The sequence below is a fragment of the Talpa europaea genome (assembly GCF_964194135.1).
Source record: "Talpa europaea genome assembly, chromosome: 8".
NCBI lineage: Eukaryota > Metazoa > Chordata > Mammalia > Eulipotyphla > Talpidae > Talpa > Talpa europaea.
In genome coordinates, this window is record NC_140075.1 from 38,867,242 (window position 1) to 38,891,165 (window position 23,924).

General features: G+C 39.7%; 1 protein-coding gene across 1 annotated transcript in view; it reads right to left on the reverse strand.

The window, feature by feature from the left end:
* LOC311175248 (putative phospholipid-transporting ATPase IM) overlaps nucleotides 1-23,924 on the reverse strand; it is a gene marked incomplete at both ends in the record, with an annotated part of 87,377 nt that overhangs the window by 51,027 nt on the left and 12,426 nt on the right. Inside the window, 4 exons of the mRNA XM_084240153.1 lie at nucleotides 1,280-1,427; nucleotides 18,498-18,603; nucleotides 20,366-20,477; nucleotides 21,374-21,538. Of these exons, the coding sequence (XP_084096279.1) occupies nucleotides 1,280-1,427; nucleotides 18,498-18,603; nucleotides 20,366-20,477; nucleotides 21,374-21,538 (531 nt within the window). The remainder of the gene's footprint in view (nucleotides 1-1,279; nucleotides 1,428-18,497; nucleotides 18,604-20,365; nucleotides 20,478-21,373; nucleotides 21,539-23,924) is intronic.

Below are 23,924 nucleotides of genomic sequence, written 5' to 3' on the forward strand. Positions count from 1 at the left end.
GCTTCAGGCTTTGAAGCTAAAGGGGTTCTTGAAGAACATCTATCTCAGCTTTCTTTCAGCAGAGTTAGAGACAAGGAGAAAACAGCATCTGCTTTCACCTGAGTATTCCAACCACCACCACCTTCTTCCCCCCACCCCTGCCCCCTGCCACACACACACACACACACACACTAGCTTCTTTGAAACTATGAAGAAGTCAAAGCATGCTACTCATTAGGGATCCTTTCCATAGTGTGGTCCCTGGGCAATTCAGCTTGGCGGCCACCAGCTCCAAGTCCAGCTGACAGGCTTATAATTTTCAGTTGCTGCTCATTTGTGCAAGGGAGAAGTTCGTGTCATCTGGACAAACTTTCAACTGAGCTTGGCCTGCAACTGAGCTCTGTAACTTTCCATGGTGTAGAAGGCAACACATCATTATGTCTGGAATCCAGCTGGATAATGCTCTAAGCACTAAGAGCTAACAGACAGCTGATCACAAGGTGGAGGGGGAATACAATATACTCAGATCCAACTTCTTTTGTCCTCTAAGAAACTGTCTACAAGAAGATGCATTTATTCTCCAAATCCAAAAGTGAAAAATGATCATCAAAGTCAGAGAAAGATGTGAGATTAGCTCTTTGTGCATATAAATGATAGTTTCACTGGACTGCAATCAGAGCTTTTGTTTTCTAAATTAGAAACTCAGACGAGTGTTTTGATATTCGTTCAAGATTTGGAACCTGAACTACATTAAAAGTACAATGCAAGTTTATTCTATTACGACAAGAACCAGATTTCCTAATCAAAGCAAATTGTTTGGCATTGCTATAAAATGCTGCTATTTAGAAAAACCACCAGAGGTATCTAAATGGCAATAATCTGGTGTGGTAATTATGTGAAGGTCAGGTTGTGCTCCACAAATCACAAACATTAGCAAGAGCAATAATTATAGTACATTCATCCACTTGCATTATTTCAGTTACTAATAGTGAGCTATGACATCCTCAAAGGCATTTAAACATTACTGTTAAATGGTCTATAATCATTTAGAAAAGATTGATATTCTGTAAATTCAGTATTTCTTCAGATCCTCCCCTTTACTGTGGTCATTCCAGCAATAATGTATGAAATATATATTAGAAGTTTCCTTTCCCCTTAAAAGCAGGAAATCACAGTGCATGTACTGTTTCTAGTAGTGACACTTGTTTGGAAACCACAAAAGGAGATCTCATTAAGAAAGGACAAAAGAGATAATTTTGGGGTGAAGAAATAGAAAGAACAAAGCCTTAAGTGAACTCACCAAACTGTGACCATTTATGATTAAGGCATAATCTCTTGTTAAGGTTTCTTCTACAACTGAGTCCAGCTCCAGCTGCTGCTTTTTTTCAGAAAATACATGGCCATTCGAAAAACTTCTCTTTCGTCCAAACACATTTTCCTTTGCTTTCCTTAAAGGAGAAGGAGTGAGAGGGAGCAAATCAAAACAAAGCAGACAGGGCATACCTATTAACTCTAAGGAGAGACTGGACTAGAGGTAAATTCATTTCATCACCATTCAGACAGACTATGGCATAAGATTCAGTTTTAGTAAGCAAAGTGGATAATTCTTTTTGATGGGGATACCATAGCAAATTTCCAAATTCCAGGAAGAGGGTAAACATAATGAAAACAGAATCATCCTGAATGTTTTAAATTACCTAAAAGCTAAATCACCATCTTGAGCTGGGTTTGAACTAGAAGTTCTTGATAAATTTTGGTATATAAGGATGTCTGAGTTTCAAGGACTTAAGAACCACGAATCTGGCATGGGATATTGTTAAAGGGGAAATGAAAGAAGGTTGTTGAAATCTTCTAGGAATTCTGGGACATCTACATATAAAATAAATTCATCAATTTGCAGAACAATGGAAACTCCCTCCAATGCCCTAGATCTCATTAATGGTAAAATAACCCTGCCCACATCTCTACCAACTCTGTTGTTTAAGAAGTAAATTGTATGGTGACTTAACACCCTTAAAAGTGGCATTTTACTCCTTTTTTCAAAATTGGAAAGATGATGCCTTTAAAGGAATAGAAATTTCCTCTCCCAGGACCCATGGATGTTTGAAGCAACATCGAGCAAACTGGCAAGACTGCAGAATTTTCAGCCACAACCAGGGAACTACACAACCCACATTCTCTCAAGATGAGCGCCAAAGCCAGGCACCAACACTTTAGGCCGCAACATGCATGTACAAAATGAGCACCCGGAGAAAACAGAGAGTGAGAGACAGGTCATATAGTGAACCATTCAGTTCGCAGCAAAATGATATGGTTCCCCAAAGGTTTGTCCTATGTAGAAAACATTTCTTAAAATGTGGCTCCTCTGAAAAAAAAAAAAGACAATGCTCATTGTACAAAACAACCACTGCAGCTCTCATCTTTCTAATTATTTGAAAACGTAACACTAATTGTTTACATACTAAGTTAAAAAAACAAAAACAAAAACAAAAAACAACTCTTATCTGCTGGCTCAACATCTCCTTCTGCTGTCCAGGACCAAAATCACAGCCTGCATTTAGGAGCCCAGAGGTTACGTGCTCCTGGCTCCAAGGATGATGTCATGGATTTAGCAATCAGTTAGCAGAATCAAAGAAAAAGATTTATAAAGCCAGAATGCTATGTGTGAAAAGTTAGGCAGTTAGGGTGGGGAAGGGGAGAGAGTGCAGACATGGAGAAATCATCATTTTAAGTGGGAGGATCAGACTTTTGCATCAGATAACCATGTCAGGGACTCCTCCTCAAAGTCCTAACAATTTACAGTCCCATATAATGAAGAAAGCAAGAGAGACAAGTTGCTCAGAACATTTCTCTGACATTGTTGCAGGGCTCATAAATTGAGACTTAAGAAAGCACCAAAGGGCAAACATCTCCTGAGGTTTCATTTTTAGTAAAGTTCTCACTCGCTGTATAAATGACTCAATCTCTGTTTTCCCCCCAGAGAATGAAAACATTCCAAAGGAGGGTGAAGTTCAAGAAATTATTGGCTGAAATTCTATTTACTTGGGATTTTTTTTTCCCTGAAGCTGTCTTCCTAACATCTCACATGAACCCTTTCCCAGGCAGAGAAGGGACAGTTTTTCTAACTCCGCTTAAATCTCCACTCGCTTCCTCCACAAGGTCAACTCTCCCTACCAGTTTGGGCATGTGCACTTTCAGACCTTTGCCCATGCTTTAGAAATATTATTTCATTTTCTTCATGGAGGTTAGCTATTCAAACGCCAGCTGATTCTTACTAAAAAAAAAATTATCATCAGTTAATCTCACAATAACAATTGCCGATTAATATGAACTTTTTTGCAGGCATAACACACAATGCTTAAACACAAAACACAAATAACAAGTGCTAAAACAAAACATTGCCTGTTATTCCCAAGATTTATAACGAAGGGCAGTCTATTACAGTGCTGGCACGCAGAAATGCATTAATGATCGAGGGCAACTATGGCATTCACAGTGCCATGCCAGCACAAATACAGCAAAGCAGCTAGACCTAGGCTAGCTTGCATGCAATCTATAAAGAAAAGAGACCGGGGCCTCCTTAGTGGCCTAGGGGTTAAGTCTCCACTATCACCACTGCAACCTGAGTTCAATCCCAGGCCATGGAGCTAACCCACATGGCACAGCAGACATCTCCTGTCTTGCCCGCTGCTCCCCTCAGCAATGTGTTTCAGTCGATCTGCCTGTTCTGCTCCCCACTCAATCTCTGGTGAATCCTCTCACCTCCCTGCACCTCTGGCCTATAGCCCAGTTCTTGCATGCATAAATAAAAATAAATCTATAAAAAAAAAAAAAGAGATGGTAGGAAAAAAGTCATTTTTTTAGTTGTTGTAAGGCACTCAACATTCAAACATTACCAGGACCTGTTAGGAAATTGATTGAAACTATGACATTATGTTTTTTAAAAAGGCAATCTTGATTTTGATACAAGAGCACTGGATTTGGGACTTGGACCCGGCATTCACACGTCTGAGGTCTGCCTTTGACATTTCATTTGCCTGCAATTGGGTTATCTGGCTCTATCCACTTGAGTCTTCAGTTATAGACAAAGGATAGGGACCAGATCTTCAAATACCTAGTTCACAGTCTTCCACACCAAACTGGTTTATATAAAGAGTGAGCCACAGGCTGCCTCTAGGTTGGGACAAAGACACATTGCCAGAGTAATAGTTAAAGGACAGAATCATTCTACCAATAGAGAAAGGAATAAAGTATGTGAATTTTTTTTATTTTTTTATTTTTATATTCCCCATACAATTGCAACCCCTGATTTTTACCCCAATTCCTCCTTTCCCCGCCCCATCCCCAAAGTGTGTCTCTGGTTCATAGTTGATTGTTGATTTTGATTTTTTTCTTTCTTATAGTTATTCTTTTTCCTGGTCCCTTATTTAGGTTTTCTAGATTCCTGCTATGAGTGAGACCATCTGGTATTTTAAGTATGTGAAATTTTTACTTCAAGCCCCAGTTCCATCCTTTAATTTCTATGTAAAGTACTGTATAAATACCATAACAACTTTAGGTAACACGAAGAGCCACAAAAAAGAAAGCAAACACGATCTATAATTCTGCCAATCCAGAGAGAACCACTTTATATGTCCTCTAAAACTTAATGGGTAGGTAGATGGTTAGATATGGCTATAGATGTTTTATGTCTCAATCATGCATATCCATCCTTGCAGGGGGAAACATGACATTATACTGCGCATGATGTTTGTAGTCTCATTTTTTACTTAAATATATCCTGGATATCTTCCCGATGTCAATGAGCACATAATCACTTGTAATGACTGCATAGTATACCATTGCATGTAAATATCATAGTCATTAACAAAATCCTTTCTGGCTAGGTACTTGAGCAATTTCTAATGTCCTATTACAATAAATGCAGCAATTAAAATTTTAAATGCACGTTCATACATGTGTCCACTTTTTTTTTTTTAGATTTATTTATTTAGACAAGCACTGGGATACAGGCCAGATGCGTGGGAGGAAGAGAGGATTCACCAGAGACAGAGTGGGGAACAGAACAGGCAGACTGACCAAAAACACTGCTGAGGGGAGCAGCGGGCGAGACAGGAGAGGTCTGCTGTGCCATGTGGGTCTTTCCCTGGCTGGCCAGGATCGAACCCGCACTGCAGAGGCCACGGACAGCCTCAGAGCACTGCGCTCAACTGCCTGCACCACCAGGGAGGCCTGTGTCCACTCATTTTTTAAGGGAAATTCCTAGAAATAGGACTCATAGGGTCAAAAGTGCACAAATACGGGATTTTGAAACAAATTGCCAGCTTTCTCTCAAGAAAGTGTCTACCAACTTACAATCCCAAAAACAGTAGCTAATAATTACTATTTATCTACATTCCTTTCACAAAATGACAATTATGTGATCTACTAGTCAACTAAGTGTAGATAAGCAAAATCTTGAGATACTACCTTTTATTCCCTACCTCTTCTACAACAGCACTATCACCACAGCTGACTCTGTTTACTCAGAAAAATACATTGATTCAGTGGGATCTGACAGAGCCTAATACAGAAGTAACAAACAAAAAGAGTCAATAACAGGTGGGGAGGAGAGCATGGTGAAGTATGTTGGAAGTCTGTGGGCACTCTGGTGGTAGGAAAACTATGGTCACCACACCTAAGGGAAGAAATTCTGTATTATGGAAAAATAAACAAGGATGCTTAAAAAAATAATAAGAGCCTCCCCTAGTGGCACAGGAGGTTGAAGCGCCACACTGTGAAGCTGCCCGCAGCCTCTGCAGTGCTGGTTTGATCTCTGCCAGCCGGCGAGGGTCCCACATGGTGAGGCAGACCTCTCCTGTCTTGCCCACTACTCCCCTCAGCAGTGTATTTGATCAGTTTGCCTGTTCTGTTCCCCACTCTGTCTCTGGTAAATACTCTCGCCTTCCTGTACATCTGGTCTGTACCATGGTTCTTGTATAAAGCAATAAATAAATTTTTAAAAAAATAATAAAAATAATAAAAGTTTTGATGAAAATATATCTCGGGCCTCCCTGGTGGCTCAAGGGGTTAAGCACAGCACTGTGACACTATCCGCAGCCTCTACAGCAAGAGTTCAATCTCTGACCAGCAAGGGAGGTGACCCACAGGGCGCAGCAGACCTCTCCTGTCTCGCCCGCTGCTCCCCTCAGCAGTGTATTTCAGTCTGCCTGTTCTGTTCCCCGCTCTGTCTCTGGTGAATCCTCTCACCCCCCTGCATCTCTGGCCTGTACCCCAGTGGTTGTATGCATAAATAAATAAATCTTAAAAAAAAAAAGAAAAGAAAAGAATTCTCAAAGATGTCTGTTCCTGGAAAAAATAAAAAAGACCTTGCTTTCGGAGTACCCAGATAGACTTAAAACCCAGAGCAACATCATCTGTATGCCAGCCTACTGGAATTTCACTACAGCAAGTCCTCACTTAACATTGTCTATAGGTTCTTGGAAACTGTGATTTAAGTGAAACAATTTATAATGAAATCAGATCCTTGAAGAATGTCATTTTGCTCAGTGTCAGCAGGAATAGTTTTTGTCTCATCAATGTGATTGAAATGGTGTCAGCTGAGGACCTGCTGTAATTAAGCTTTTAGAGACAGAAGGGGGAAAGTTGTTTCCCTCTCAAAAGACTGAAACTTAAAGGAATAAGGACATAAAACGCCGTAAGCCAGAGACTAGAAAAAAAATGAACTTTCTTCTCCATCTTCCTACCCAACCTAGAGGATAGGGACGTAAAGGGGGAGTTTAAATATTGCTATAGGATCAGTCTCCAAACAGGGTGAGAAACTTTTCTCAATGTGTTCCGAGTAGGCCTTTCCCAATGGGTTTGACTTTGGTATATGGAACTAAGGTCAGCTAAGGTCATGTCGGCCACCAGAAGAAAATGTTGCCATTACTTAATAATGCCGATCATTTTGATTGCGAGCAGTTGAGATGCTGGAGGTTCCCACAGTCCTTTGCTATTCCCTAATCCATACTCAAAGAAGACATCACCACTCTCTAAATGTTTGCTCTTTCCCTAATCAAAGAAGTAATCATTGCTCCCTCTTTCATGACCTAGAATAGTGTAGTTTGGGGACTCTCATCCAGGTGTAGGTTTATCAGTGAATAGCTCTTCTCTATCTTGGAACCTCATATTTTTACTTTCAGAGCAAAGATGAAGTCATCCCCTCCTCATAATATAAACACCCTCTTGTCTTCTTGAAACCTCACACTCCTTGACATAGACTACATATCACTGACTTGCCCCAGTTTGCCCTAAAATATATAGCCATGTAAATTCTCCATAGGTATGTTACTAAATTTGGGCTTTTTATCCTACTAATCTCTCTGATATTAATTTTTTTCTTCCAGCTTCAGGAGAACCCAGAGGGGTGGGAAATTTTTCCCCTGAGCCCTAACTCTGACAAGTCATCAAACCTCACCCTGGATCGGTAGTAGATGGACAAGTCATGTGGGTAATGGAATCCTCAGGTAAGTTTTTGGGAATCTGAGTATAGAAAGTTGCCACTAAGGTGCAATGACACAGAGTGTAGTAAAGGAAAAGGATTTTAGGTACAGAGACAGTTGGTGGGAACACAAGTGTTCTAGCACAAAGCACCTGAGAAAGCACAGCCACATTTCCATGCTCCCCAGGAGCGTGTGGAAGACAGTCAAGAAACAAAGTCAGCAGCCCAGAAACCTGTCAGGGACACAGCAGGGAGAGGAGCTAGATGCCAGTACGGTGGATACTGAGAATCAGTAATGGGTGAGAAAACTGTGAAGCCTAGACTTGAGCTAAATTAACCCAAAAGTGCCTAGTTTCGTTGTTTTGTCATCCGGTGGGAAGGGGGTTCAGGTTCAGCTTCATAAAATTTAACAAATTTCTCTTCTCTCATGCCTGAATTTATCCTTGACTCTGAATGTCAGACAAACTACATAGAAATGAAAGCATCTATTTCTCTTCACATCCAATCAAATTCTGAATCCTAGCCACTTGACCTCCAGAATAGCTGTCAATTTCACCCCACACTTTCCGTCCTCACTGATACAGTCTCATTGCCTTAGTTCAACATTCTTTATCTCTAAACCTGAATATTCCAACAACTTCCTGAATTCTCCCCTACCATTCATTTTCCAATCAAATATACTTCATCTCACCTGTCAGCAGAATGTTTTTCCTAAAATGCATAATAGATATATCACTCTTCTGCTTAGAAGCCATCCATCACCTTCAGAACATCCATCACCCTGATCATCACTTTTGCACATCAGTCACAATTCATCTGTGAAAAATGCTGCCCCCCTACCCTTGGTGCTATCACACACTCTAGCTATAACTCAGCTTGTTTTTTTCCTGAATATAACATGATTTCTTTTATAGCCTATGCCTTTGTGTGTGCTGTTTTATCAACCTAACATATACTTATTCAATGTAACCAACTGAGGAAGGGGGTTCATAAAAGTTGTAATAGGGATTAGCATGTTGCTTTCAATATCTTACAGTTAGTGAAAAATGTAGATTTCCCTATGATAAGAATGCATAGACTCACTAATTATTTTTTATCTTTTACTTTTAGCTGTAATACCATATATATATATTATCATTATATAAACCTGGCTATCTAAATCTGGTTTAGAAAACAGCTATATTATGCTGGCTAAAGCTACTATGTCTCTGCCAAATAAAAATTGGGAAATCTAATTAGTCATTACTGAAATGTTGTTATTATTATTATTATTATTTTAATGATAAGCTCCATAGAGACTATGGGAAATTATTGACAAAGCTGTCCTTGGTGGTGGAAAGATCTGAAACATTGACTGAAGGAAAGAGGTAAGGGAAAGGGAGAAACTAGAGAGGGGGAGAAACAAGAAGGAAGTTCATTTAACATCCCTAAAGCTCTAAGCTCTTGTCTCATTTAATCCCCCAAATAAAATAACTTATAGGATATAGTTGCATATTTTCCTATTGAGGAAACTAAGTGAAGAGCTGAGCAGTATATCAAAAGTCATTCAACCAACCAGTGAATACAAAGAAAGCCCAGAATCCAACTGAGCTCCAGTGAACACAAAGTCCATCCTCTTCCTCTTACATCTGCTCTCTCACCCTGAAATTTATTCTACTATAGCTGCTAGTCTGGCATCTGACCTCAAGAAAGGCAGTAAGATGCCTTAACAACTACATTTTTTATATTAATTATTGAAAAGGTATAAGAATACATCCAAGGTGTGTTTAAGAAAGTAACATACAAGAAATTTTGTACACAGGTTCTGAAGCCACACTGACTAGATTCAAATTCCAGCTGAAACACTAACTTTGAAACTCAGGACAAATTACCTCATCAGTGTCTCAAGCTCCTATTCTGTAGAGCAAGGATAATGATAATTCCTACTACTGGTTTGCGTTGGGAACAAAATGAGGTCATCATGCATACTGCTTACAACAGTGTCTAAGGCACTGTATCAAAGCATTTAGCAACATGTTCTTTTGAACATAGATCTGCCCACATCTATTTTCCTTAAACAAGATTTCCTCCACAAATTAAAAACTTAAATTAAATAAATTAATTATTAAGTCAATTATTCATATTTCCCAATAGGTGCTATGGGTCTATCATTAAAGTTCTGTAAATAATAATATTATAAATTCCCAATTTTTGTCAAAGACATATGCAGGTTCTAGTTATAGATTTTAACCATCAAGATATAGAAATATTTTATAGTAAGTAACCCATTGTAGAAGTTGGGAGATTTTATCTACAAGTATTGGTGGTGCTGACAGTACAGGTTCAGGGACAAAGTTTAGTGATGTACACACATTGAAGAAGCCCATTTTACTCCATTGCTATGTTGAGAGAAGGTTAACAAACCTTCTATCAGACTGTAGCAAATGGCAAACAATGTGTCTCTAAGTCAATAATCTGGCCAGACCCAAAATGGATTGAGTTTTGAGAAGTTGCTGCAAGCATCTGCAAGTAAAATTATTATAAAATGGACTGTGGTGGAGACCGGGCGTGCAGGGGAACGCGTCCCCTGCACCGGCATTTTGCAACCGCGACCTTTCTTGCTGGAGACTGTGTGAATCCATCAGAAGGCTCACCGAGGAGACAGAGGTAAGCTGGGAGGCTTGCCCATGCCGGGCGCCTTCTAGCCTGCAGTTCTAGCCCAGAGGGGAGCAGCACCCACCGCTGGGCAGACCGGGCGTGCAGGGGAGCGCGTTCCTACATCGCCATTTTGCAGCAGCGACCTTTCTTGCTGGAGACTGTGTGAACCCAGCAGAAGGCTCACCGAGGAGACAGAGGTAAGCTGGGAGGCTTGCCCATGCCGGGCGCCTTCTAGCCTGCAGTTCCAGCCCAGAGGAGAGCAGCACCCACCGCTGGGGCAGACCGGGTGTGCAGGGGAGCGCGTCCCCTGCACCGGCATTTTGCAACCACGACCTTTCTTGCTGGAGACTGTGTGAACCCAGCAGAAGGCTCACCGAGGAGACAGAGGTAAGCTGGGAGGCTTGCCCATGCCGGGCGCCTTCTAGCCTGCAGTTCCAGCCCAGAGGGGAGCAGCACCCACCGCTGGGGCAGACCGGGCGTGCAGGGGAACGCGTCCCCTGCACCGGCATTTTGCAACCGCGACCTTTCTTGCTGGAGACTGTGTGAACCCAGCAGAAGGCTCACCAAGGAGACAGAGGTTAAGCTGGGAGGCTTGCCCATGCCGGGCGCCTTCTAGCCTGCAGTTCCAGCCCAGAGGGGAGCAGCACCCACCGCTAGGGCAGACCGGGCGTGCAGGGGAGCGCGTTCCTGCATCGCCATTTTGCAGCAGCGACCTTTCTTGCTGGAGACTGTGTGAACCCAGCAGAAGGCTCACCGAGGAGACAGAGGTAAGCTGGGAGGCTTGCCCATGCCGGGCGCCTTCTAGCCTGCAGTTCCAGCCCAGAGGGGAGCAGCACCCACCGCTGGGGCAGACCGGGCGTGCAGGGGAACGCGTCCCCTGCACCGGCATTTTGCAACCGCGACCTTTCTTGCTGGAGACTGTGTGAATCCATCAGAAGGCTCACCGAGGAGACAGAGGTAAGCTGGGAGGCTTGCCCATGCCGGGCGCCTTCTAGCCTGCAGTTCCAGCCCAGAGGGGAGCAGCACCCACCGCTAGGGCAGACCGGGCGTGCAGGGGAGCGCGTTCCTGCATCGCCATTTTGCAGCAGCGACCTTTCTTGCTGGAGACTGTGTGAACCCAGCAGAAGGCTCACCGAGGAGACAGAGGTAAGCTGGGAGGCTTGCCCATGCCGGGCGCCTTCTAGCCTGCAGTTCCAGCCCAGAGGGGAGCAGCACCCACCGCTGGGGCAGACCGGGCGTGCAGGGGAACGCGTCCCCTGCACCGGCATTTTGCAACCGCGACCTTTCTTGCTGGAGACTGTGTGAATCCATCAGAAGGCTCACCGAGGAGACAGAGGTAAGCTGGGAGGCTTGCCCATGCCGGGCGCCTTCTAGCCTGCAGTTCCAGCCCAGAGGGGAGCAGCACCCACCGCTGGGGCAGACCGGGCGTGCAGGGGAGCGCGTTCCTACATCGCCATTTTGCAGCAGCGACCTTTCTTGCTGGAGACTGTGTGAACCCAGCAGAAGGCTCACCGAGGAGACAGAGGTAAGCTGGGAGGCTTGCCCATGCCGGGCGCCTTCTAGCCTGCAGTTCCAGCCCAGAGGGGAGCAGCACCCACCGCTGGGCAGACCGGGCGTTTGCAGCAGCGACCTTTCTTTGCTGGAGACTGTGTGAACCCAGCAGAAGTTCCCCAGAGGAGCCAGTGGTGAGCTGGGAAGGTCACCCAAGATGCCGGCCAGTACCAGCAACACAGTGTCACAAGGAATACGGCAAATTAGAAAACAGGCAGTAGGGAGTAGAAAAGCCACATGCAACCCAGCAACTCCTCAGCAAAATAGCACACCGCAAAAAGAAAACCATCTACCAGATTGCAACGACAGTAACTTGGAAGAACTTCTGAACCTTACAGATAGAGAATTTAAAATTGCTGTGATTAAAAAATTGACTGAAGTCATAAAGGAAAACAATGATAAGGGGAAAATAATTAATGACCAAAAGAATGAAATTGAGTCCCTAAAGAGGGAAGTAAAAGAAATGCAGGAGATCAAAGAATTAATGGAGACGCTAAAGAACTCTGGGAAAAGCAATGAAAGCAGAATAGATGAAATGGAAGAACGAATAAGTACTCTTGAAGACACAGAAATAAAAAGAACTAAAACAGAAAAGGAAGGAGAAGTACGAAGGAAAAAGACCGAAGAAAGACTCCGGGAACTATCTGACTCCATGAGGAAAGGAAATATAAGAGTTATAGGAATCCCAGAAGGAGAGGAGAGAGATGTAGGAACAGAGAAAATATTCATGGATATAATTGAAGAGAACTTCCCAAACGCGAAGAAGGAGCTGAAAATTGATATACAAGAAGCAAGAAGAACACCAAACTTCCATGACGAAAGGAAAAATACAGCAAGACACATAATAGTAAAGCTCCCAAGAATCCAAGACAAGGAAAAAATAATGAAGCTGGCAAGAGAGAAGAAACAGATAACATTCAAAGGGAAACCAATCAGACTGACATCAGACTTCTCTGAAGAAACACTACGGGCAAGGAGAGAGTGGAGGGACATAGTCAACAGACTCCAAGAAAACAGATGCCAACCAAGAATACTCTACCCTGCAAAGCTCTCCTTCCTCTTTGAAGAAAGAATATGGACCTTCCCAGACAAACAGAAACTCCGGAATTTCATTAAAACTAAACCCCCACTCCAAAAAATACTACAAGGAGTCCTAAAGCCAGAACCTCAGAGGGACGAATAACAACAAAAGAAGGCCAAAGAAAGTTATTAAAAGAATAAATAAATAAAATCAAAGGAAAGACAAACACAATGGCAAATACAGATGCTAACATATCAATACTAACTCTAAATGTAAATGGACTAAACTCTCCAATAAAAAGACACAGAGTTGCAGGCTGGATTAAGAAACAAAACCCAACCTTCTGCTGTCTCCAGGAAACACATTTAGCTGCAAAAGATAAAAATAGACTCAAAGTTAAAGGATGGAAAACAATTCTACAAGCAAATGGACCAAAAAAGAAGGCAGGAACAGCTATACTCATATCAGATAAAACAGATTTCAAACTTAAAAAGATAAAAAGAGATCCCAGTGGTCATTACATTATGATCAAGGGAACAATACTTCAAGAAGAAATAACACTCATTAACATATATTCACCAAACGAAGGAGCACCAAAATATATCAGACAACTATTGGCATCTCTAAAAACAGACATCAGAGAAAACACATACGTAGTGGGAGATTTCAACACACCACTATCAACAATGGATAGATCAACAAGACAAAAAATAAGTAAAGACACTAAAGCTCTAAATAAGGATCTAGAGTGCTTGGGCTTAACAGACATATATAGAACACTAAACCCAAAAAAATCTGAGTATACATTTTTCTCAAGCGCACACGGATCTTTCTCTAGGATCGATCATATACTGGGGCACAAGACAAACATCAACAGATACACCAAGATTGAAATCATACCAACCTTCTTTTCTGACCATGAAGGCATCAAACTAGAAATAAACCATAAAAAGAAGGCAAGGTACTCTCCTACCTCATGGAGATTGAAACCCACACTACTGGAAGTCCACTGGACTAACGAGGAGATAAAAGAAGAAATTAAAAAATTCTTCGAATTGAATGACAAGGAGGACACCAATTTCCTAAATGTATGGGATGCAGCAAAAGCAGTAATAAGAGGAAAATATATAGCAATAGATGCTCACATCAACAAACAAGAAAGAACTCAAAGAAACAACCTAATCTCGAAGCTCAAAGACCTAGAAAAAGAACAACAAAAAAACCCCAAAACCAGTAGAAGAAAAGAAATAATAAAAACCAAAGCAGAAATAAATGAAATCGAAACTAAAAAAACAATCCAAAAGATCAATGAAACCAAGAGCTGGTTCTTTGAAAAAATAAATAAAATAGATAAACCCCTAGCCAGGCTCACAAGGGCAAAAAGGGAGAAAGCACAAATAAATAGGATAATAAATGAAAGAGGAAAAATCACAACGGACACAGCAGAAATCAAAAGAATAATTAATAACTACTATGAAAAGTTATATGGAAACAAGTACAACAATCTAGAGGAGATGGACAAATTCCTACAACTCTACAATCACCCAAAGCTAGATAAAGAAGAAATAGAACACCTAAACAGACCAATTACAATTAGCGAAATTGAAATGGTAATCAAAAACCTCCCCAAAAACAAAAGCCCAGGACCTGATGGATTTACAAATGAATTCTACCAAACATTCAGAGACGAATTAGTGCCTATCCTTCACAAACTCTTCCAAAAAATTGAGAAGGAAGGGACAATACCAAACACGTTCTATGAAGCCAACATTACACTAATACCAAAACCGAACAAGGACAACACAAAAAAGGAAAACTACAGGCCAATCTCCTTAATGAACACTGATGCAAAAATCCTCAATAAAATTTTAGCCATCAGAATCCAACAATGTATCCATAAGATAATTCACCACGACCAAGTAGGATTCATTCCAGGGGCACAAGGATGGTTTAACATCCGAAAATCAATCAACGTTATCCAACACATCAACAAAAAGAAATATAAAAACCATATGATAATATCAATAGATGCTGAGAAAGCTTTCGACAAAGTGCAACACCCATTCATGATAAAAGCCCTTGAAATTCTTGGGATACAAGGAACATACCTCAACATCATAAAGGCCATCTATGACAAGCCAACAGCCATTATTATTCTCAATGGTGAAAAGCTGAAAGCAATTCCATTAAGATCTGGAACAAGACAAGGATGTCCACTCTCACCACTGCTTTTCAATATAATACTGGAAGTCCTAGCCAGGGCAATAAGACAAGAGAAAGACATCCAAGGAATCCAAATAGGAAAAGAAGAAGTCAAACTATCACTATTTGCAGACGATATGATATTATACATAGAGAACCCCAAAAACTCCACAGAAAAGCTAATTCAACTTATCAATCAGTTCAGTAAAGTGGCAGGATACAAAATCAACATGCAAAAGTCAGTAGCCTTCCTATACACAAACAATAAATCTGAAGAAGAAGAAATCAAAAAAACCATCCCTTTTGTTATTGAAACAAAAAAAATCAAATATTTGGGAATAAATCTAACAAAAGAGGTAAAGGACCTATACAAAGAAAACTATAAAACACTGTTAAAAGAAATAGAAGAAGACACAAAGAAATGGAGAGACATCCCCTGCTCATGGATTGGAAGAATAAACATTATTAAAATGGCCATCCTTCCAAAAGCAATATACAGATTAAATGCTATTCCAATCAAAATTTCAATGTCATTCTTCAAAGAAATAGAACAATTATTGATGAAATTCATATGGAATCACAAAAAACCCCGAATAGCCAAAGCTCTTCTGAAAAAAAAAGAAGGGAATGGAGGCATCACACTCCCAGACTTCAAACTATACTACAAAGCCATAATCATCAAAACTGCATGGTATTGGAACAAGAACAGACATACAGACCAATGGAATCGAATAGAAAATCCAGAAATAAACCCACAGATTTATGGTCAACTAATCTTTGACAAAGGAGCAAAGACTATGCATTGGAGCAAAGAAAGTTTGTTCAATAAATGGTGCTGGGAAAACTGGGTCGCTACATGCAAAAGAATGAAGCTTGACCACTACCTCACACCATACACAAAAATCAACTCAAAATGGATTAAAGAACTAGACATAAGACCTGAAACCATAAAATATATAGAAGGAAATATAGGAAAAACACTACGTGATCTGCACATCAAAGACATCTTTACAGACACATCACCCAAAGCAGTGATAGTGAAGGCAAAGATAAACAGCTGGGACTACATCAAATTAAAGAGCTTCTGCACAGCAAAAGAGACAATAACAAAAACAAAGAGAAACCCCACCAACTGGGAGAACATTTTTGCACCCAACACTAATGATAAAGGACTGATCACAAAAATCTGCAAAGAGCTGATGAGACTCAACAACAACAAAGAAAATAATCCAGTCAAAAAATGGGCAGAAGAGCTAAAAAGAAACTTCTCTGAAGAGGAAATGCAAATGGCCAACAGGCATATGAAAAAATGTTCAACATCACTTGCCATCAGGGAAATGCAAATCAAAACTACCATGAGATACCATCTTACACCAGTGAGAATGGCACATATTAAAAAAACTAGCAACAACAAATGCTGGCGAGGGTGTGGAGAAAAAGGAACTCTTCTGCACTGTTGGTGGGAGTGCAAACTGGTCCAACCACTGTGGAGAGCTGTGTGGAGATTTCTGGACCTACTAAACATAGAGCTTCCATATGATCCAGCAATTCCACTCCTAGCTATTTACCCAAAGGACACAGAAACATCCATTCCAAAGAACACCTGCACCCCTATGTTTATAGCAGCAATGTTTACAATAGCTAAGCTTTGGAAACAACCCAAATGCCCAAAAATAGATGACTGGATCAAGAAGATGTGGTACATATATACCATGGAATATTACTCAGCATTCAAAAAAGATAAACACATGCAATTTGCAGCAACATGGATGGCGCTGGAAGGGATCATGCTCAGCGAAATAAGCCAAAAAGAAAAAGAAAAATACCGGATGGTCTCACTCATAGCAGGAATCTAGAAAACTTAAATAAGGGACCAGGAAAATGAATAACTATAAGAAAGTGAAAATCAAAATCAATAGAAAACTATGAACCAGAGACACTTTTAGGGGGGCGGGGGCGGGAGGGGAGGGATTGGGGTCAGAATGGGGGGGCTGCAATTGTATGGGGAATATAACAATAAAATTTATTAAAAAAAAAAAAATAAAAAAAAAAAAATAAAATGGACTGTGGTGGAGAACTATGGGTGTGGTGTGGTAACATACACTTGAAGGGTGTGATGTGATCTTTACATCTCTGAATCATATAGTGGTATATGTGTTATCTCAATAAATAAAAATACACCTTTAAAAATAATATATAAAACAGCATTTTTCAAAGCTCAGGAGAAAATAATTATACGTACTTTAAAATGCTCTTCAAATGAAGTAACAAAAAGGGATAAAACTAATTGACAGATGTTAAATACTTTTTTCAAAATGTAATGTTTAAATTTAATGTTTGTCCACTCTTACCTCCAATTTTAGCACATGTATTTTTTTAGTACTATGTATCAGTTACACAAATTTCATAGTATTCTATTTCTCATAAGCATCATAAATCTGGATTCAATAGTAAATATGTCAAAATATATATTTTCTTTAATGTGGAGACACCATTCCAACTTTACATACCATTTCCTACAGATATGGCTTCCAAATTTATCTGATCATAAGCTTCATCTAAGTGCTTATTACAATACAAGCCCCCCCAAGCCTCATCCCCTGGAGATGCTTAGTTTTTAAGGACAGAATGAAGTCAAAGAATAGGTATTTTTTAACAAGTTCTCTCAGTAATACTAATTACACTTCACCATGTAAGAATGAACAGGTAGTTATCAATGTATAATGTTCAAGATGAACTCAATGTAAATGCTTTGAAATCCTTTTCTCAAAATATTTGGGAAATAGAAGGAAAAAGAAAAATACCGGGTGGTTTCACTTACGGCAGGAATATAGGGGAATCAAATAAGACATCAGTGTAAAAAAATAGTAACAGTACAAAACACAACAAAGCAAACCAGACAATTATAAACCTGAGGCATCCTGCAGGGGGGGGAGGAAGGAGAGAGAGCAGAGGGAGGGAGGGAGGAGCACAGGGGACTGAGGTGATGGTGCACGGGTGCCTTGGGGAAGGAAACTCTCTGGGGACTACACCTGGGGGAGTGGAGGGAAGCAAATGTTGTTTAAAAATGAACAATGATGTAAAAAATTTAAAAAATTATCATTAAAAAAATATTTGGGGTTGGCCTCCCCCGTGGCACAGTGGTTGAGTGCTGGGTTGCGAAGCTGCCCGCAGACTCTGCAGCACCAGTTCGATCCCTGGCTGCTCCCCCGCCACCAGAGGAGGGTCCCACATGGCGCGCAGACCTCTCCTGCTGCCCGCTGCTCCCCTCAGCAGTGTACTTCGGTCCTTCTGCCTGTTCTGCTCCCTGCTCTGGCTCTGGTGAATTCTCTCACCCTCCCGCGTTTCTGACTGTACCCAGTGCTTGTATAAACAAACAAACAAACAAACAAACAAACAAATAAATAAATAAAACATGCCTCTATAAAAAAATAAAAATAAAAAAAAATATTTGGGAAATGTTGAAGACCTAAAGACAGTGATTCACCACTGACAACAAACTTACCTTAGTCCTAAAGTGAATAGTTTAACAAACATGCACAGTGTCTTTCTATCGTCTCAATTACCTGATCTTCATTATTCCCTCCCTCCCTCTCACGCTTACCTCCTTCCTTTAACACTTACGTGAGTTCTTCTCTGACCTCCACCGCTGTGTTCCCTGCTATAATGAATACAGCATTCATGTCATCAGTCAGCATGTTGCAGGCATAGCCAATGTTGATGGCAGTTTCTGATACAAAATAAACGCCCTATCAGTTATACCATCACTTAATAGCATATGTACCTTTTCTATAAAAGTTTTGAGGCTACTGTTACATTTCCTTAGAACCTATGGGTACCCTTAATGTCAGAGAGAATATGATGAATGAGTGATAAAACTTGAAGCTCTAGGTTCCATGATCAAATTCACCACTTGTTAAATCCATAGAGAAAAAGCAACATCTCTGTCTCTTCAGCCTTTTTACTTAGTTTTTGAAAAAACCTGTTTGAGTCCCAAAATCAGTACTTATAAACTTACCCTAACATCTTTAATTCTAATTCTATTAGGTAAAATGTATAAATAAAAATCATTTTACCAGAAATCCCAAATAGTGCCTTAGGAGAGATAAAATACCAAATTGAGCTACTATTCAATTTTGATATAGTAGGCAAATTGAAAGAAAACTCACAAAATGCTCTTATAAAGTTTTTATAGTTCTCCCACATGCAGCTTTGCCATTTTCCCATTAAATGAAAAGAAATTTGAAATTTGACTATCACCTCAAAAACCATCCAGGGATATTGCTCCTCTAGAGATAGAGAATTACATGATGTTGGTCGTTCCTTCCTCAAATTGTACAGAAATGTATTCGAGGTTTGTTAGGTAACATTTCCATTTCCAGTATCCATTTAATTCTAATTCTATTAAGTCATTAGATTCTAGCTAATTATACAGAGTAATTAGATTTTTGGAAGAAAATTGTTAAAATCTCAGGATGTCCTTTGTATGAACCACAGAAGTTAAAGTTAAATAACAGTAAACTTGTGGATATTCTTAACTAATTGAATAAGTATAGCCACTGACCAGCATCAAACTCTAGAAAATCTCTATTTAATAACATACCACTGTGTTCAACTCCCTATTATTTATTTTTTATAACCACTGAGTTGGGTGAATATGTAGAGAACTAATTAATCAGATCTGAAAATCCTCCAAGGTTCCAAAAAATATGTAAGAGGTACATAGAATTTTAAAGACATATGCATGCCAGTCAACTGGTTTACTGATAACCAAGCATAAAATCCTCTTGGTTTTAACCATTTCTTCTAGCACTAGATCCAAAATGTACCGACCCCCTTTTCTTTCTTAGGAAACAGTGTATTTTGAACAGTATTCAGAGACAGTGTATCTGTCTGATAACTTGGCATTTTGTCATGCCTGAAAGTGGGTCAGCTCTCATTGTACCACAGATGGGCAGTAGTCAAGTTGCACTGGTGCAGCTGGTGTGGTAGTTGAAATATCAAAATATTTCCAAATCAGTTGATAAATAGCTGGTTTCCCCGAGCCTCCCGAAAGCCTACCTTAAACACTGATTCTTCCTCTAAGATTCTCAAACTTCCCTACCATCAAGAAATTAAGATGTAGGCCACCATCCTGCTTCAGTCCTGTGCCTCTGTTCTGATTAGGCGCTGTGCTTGTACAAACCAATGGCTAACCATTTCAAACATCACTGTTGTCTCCATAGGGGTAACTATTATATTATGTTTAAGAGGCAACTGAGTTGAAATTCAATTGACCCCCGAGTATACTATAGAAGTTATTTTGTTAGCTTTTGTTTGCTTTTAAATTGTAAATTCTTATAATATATTAGCTTTCCTTTTTATATAATTCAACTCTCCTGTGTGAGGCACTGGGAAAATATCTAATTAATTAAGCTTTCTGGTTAATAAAATTTTACCATAGAAATTATCACCCCTTTTCAAAATATCGTTGTCATTCATTTTTAAATTACCTTGTTTGTCTCCTGTGAGGACCCAGATCTTAATATTGGCTAGTGATAAACTTGTAACTGTTTCAATAACACCCTCTTGTAACTTATCTTCAACAGCAGTGGCACCTAGTAGCTTCATTGAAAAATAGAGAATACCTTATGTTAATGCATGCAAATAGCATCTATGGCTTTCAATCACAGAGTTTAGAGATCAAGAAATATGAATAAAAGATATGTTAGGACACATTAATTTGCCAGTAAACTATTGTGTGCACAACAGGGTAAGGAAAGGACCCAAGAGAAGAGTCCTAAGTCAAGCCAATTGATGGGCACACAAATTAATGGCAATCCTGGAAGTCAGAATTTATACGAAAGGTCTGAAAGGCTCAGAAAACAAGAAGGAAAGCCCTCATTTCTGTAATCAGGATCACAAAATGATAGAGCTATTTTCCTAAACTAGCCAGCAGATGCCATAAACTAAAAAAAAAAAAAAAGTACTTGCACAATATTTCACCCAAAGATAAATGAGACAAGCTGTGGAACCACAAGATAGTCTAGCACAGTGGCTATTGGGGCCTCAGGGAAGAATGGTTTCTAGAATAAGTCATACTCTGGACAGCATAGATATCACCAGAATTTCATGGACTTAGGATGGTTTAGAGCTATAGCTTACTCTTTATGGCAAGTTTCCCTGTTCTAAAAAAAGGTGGATCACAAAGCAGGGAGAAAAAAAGTAAAGCATAACATCGAGAACATACCAGACATTGAAAAAGAATAGGGAGTCCATTATCTTCTGTGCCTGAGGGAACTGCCGATTGCATAAGCAACTGCTAATGAAAATTATTCTCTGGTCTTTCTAGGACCATACATGGCAAACTCAAAGCCAGCACATAAAGCATGATTCAGTGTTTGAAAAAGTAACAGCTGCTGTGAGCAAGATGGTTTAGCCAATGAATTTTTCCTACGCTAGATCTCTAAACACATAATATCCTTCTATAAACACAAACCATCATACTTCCAAATTCATACCATCAAATCCCTTTCAATTTCTTCATACAGCCCAGCTATCTGTGCATCCCTCTCATCTGTGGCAGCACTTGCATCTTCCAGCATTTTATGCCACTCTTTAAAGTACTTGTCATCCAGATCTCTGTATGCGATGGCCAAGGTTCGAAGGCCTTCCCCTGCAAACTCCTGCCAAAGCAGACATAGACTTAGGAACCACCGCAAAACAATAAATACAAAACAATAACAACAATATTGAATAAGAAGTTTTTCACTCAGATCGTTTTTGTCCCAAGAGCACTTACTGGGCCTCCAACTCTTTAATTCCCTGGGAATATTTGGCAGTTTATTTCTATGGGGTTAAAACATTTAGGGAAGTTAGCCATCCCCCTAAAGATGGCTGAAATACCTTCCGAAGTATGCTAGTTGAAAGGTAACCATGATTCCCCAAACTTAAGGTATCAGTTTGAAACAATACATATTAGTTCCCAACCTAAACTTTGCCTGGAGGAAGTACTCCTAGCAACAACAGGAGGGACTTTTGGTTTCTAGTGAAGAGGAAAGTATCCTCAGAGGAGTTAGCTCTCAAATCAAAGGCAAGAAAGAGGCTCTCTCAAGGAATTGCATGACACCTCACCCAAACCTTGTCGCCTTACCACTAATGATATAGCTGTGTCTAAATTTAACGGAATCTTAATTCTGTTCACATTTGAAAATTTGCATAATAAAAGTTAAAAGTCAGTAATGGATGAATTAGTTGTTAGTCAGGTAATGGAGGTTTAAATATTTGAATTAAGGTTATAGTAGTCATCTCTAGGGGGAGGGAATGAGAAATATCAGAAAGCTAATAATAATGTTTGCTTCTGGGACACAGAACTAGAAGCAGAGATGGCTTTTTGTCATTCTGAATCCTTTGAAAATTTTTTTTCTATATGAAACTTTTGATAATAAAAGCTGTTTGAAATTTTAAGAACACCATCAAGTCAGGGTAATATTCTTTTTTAGCAACTATTTTCTGTGGCATTAGCATTTAATAACTAGTCAAGTGAATCAGAGAACTATACTTTCCCTTTCATGTCTCCATAAACGGATCATTTTAATAATACCTCTGGTGCTTTACCCTTACAGTAAGAAAAAATAAATTTAACAGGAGACTGGTAGTTGCTAGGTGTCTCACACTACCCACAGTCGCATATGTAGATTGCTTTGGGGAACTACTAAAACGCTCCACTTCACCTAGGACCCCAGTAGTCCTTTCACGGGCCTGGACAATGCAAGCATTTTAACAGTCATTTCTGCTGCTTTGGGTATTGCCATAGAGCACTCTCTTCTCTGTTATGTTTTGGCTTATGGCAAAGACAGAGGTTTGTGATCAGGCACAAGTCAAACCATGACACACACTAACTAGGTAAATGAAGGGCAGTGGATATTGCGATTATGTGATTTAGAGAGAACATGAGAAAAAAAATATTTAAATTTATATTTATCCTGCAGGCAGTTGGTAGTACTTTGGTTATTGCAATCACATGTTACAGGCCCTGCCTTCCAAGATCCCCACTGGGTCCCCTGCTGATCTGAAAATCTGGTTACTGTCTTGTAATGATCTTTTGTCCTCTTAATTTGCAAAAACACTTATTTGCCTTTAAGTCACAAGCCCACTGGGCATTACCAATGCTTTTCTCTGTTCTGCACTGCAGTGAATCAACTCTAAAACTACATTACAAAAGGGGACAGATGATTTCAGTTATTTAATTAGTGCATGAAATACAAGTTTAGTGCTAAATGAGTATTTGAGCAAGGTTATTTCCTATCATTAAACAATTCAAAATCAATAATTGAATATAAATTTAAAACCTCAGAATTTAGAAGCCAAAATGAATAAAACAAATAAAGCAAGAGCAAAATTGTTGTTACCTAAAAAAAAAAAAGAAAAAAATTATTTTGCATAGAAATGTGAAAAGACCAAATTCATATTTCAGCATGAAAGGACAATGTATGACTATCCAAGGCCTTGGTGTGAGGCAGTGGTAAAAATCAGATACTTATGATTCTAATGTTGTTTACATAAAAAAAAAATTTAAAAGACCATGCCGACCTTCTGGAAGAGATTAAAAGAAAATCAAGAATGCTCAATTGGAAAGACAAAAACAATAGCTATGTGTGTAACCCAGTATTACTGAACTGTCATTCTTTAAACTTAAAGTCAGGCAATTTTTTTATTTTATTTATTTTTTAAGGAGTCAGGGAATGTTTTGTATTAAATATAGTGCTTGAAGAGAACATGACTCCTCGATGATTTTTAAAGAACAGGTTTGCTATACCTCCAATTCATGTTGGATTAAATAGAACATCAAACAAATGGTAGAGAAATACCTAATTCTCAGATATAAACCAGAAATTGCTGATATTAATTCATAGACCCTTATACTTTAAAAAAAAGTGTGAAAAATCAACCCTAGTCCCTTTCGAAAGCTTCTGGAAAATATGCATAGTATTAGAACGTATGGTTTTGATAGCTTCAGCTTGGGAAAGTAAGTGATGCATTATGATCTACTACCTGAAATATAGGATCCTT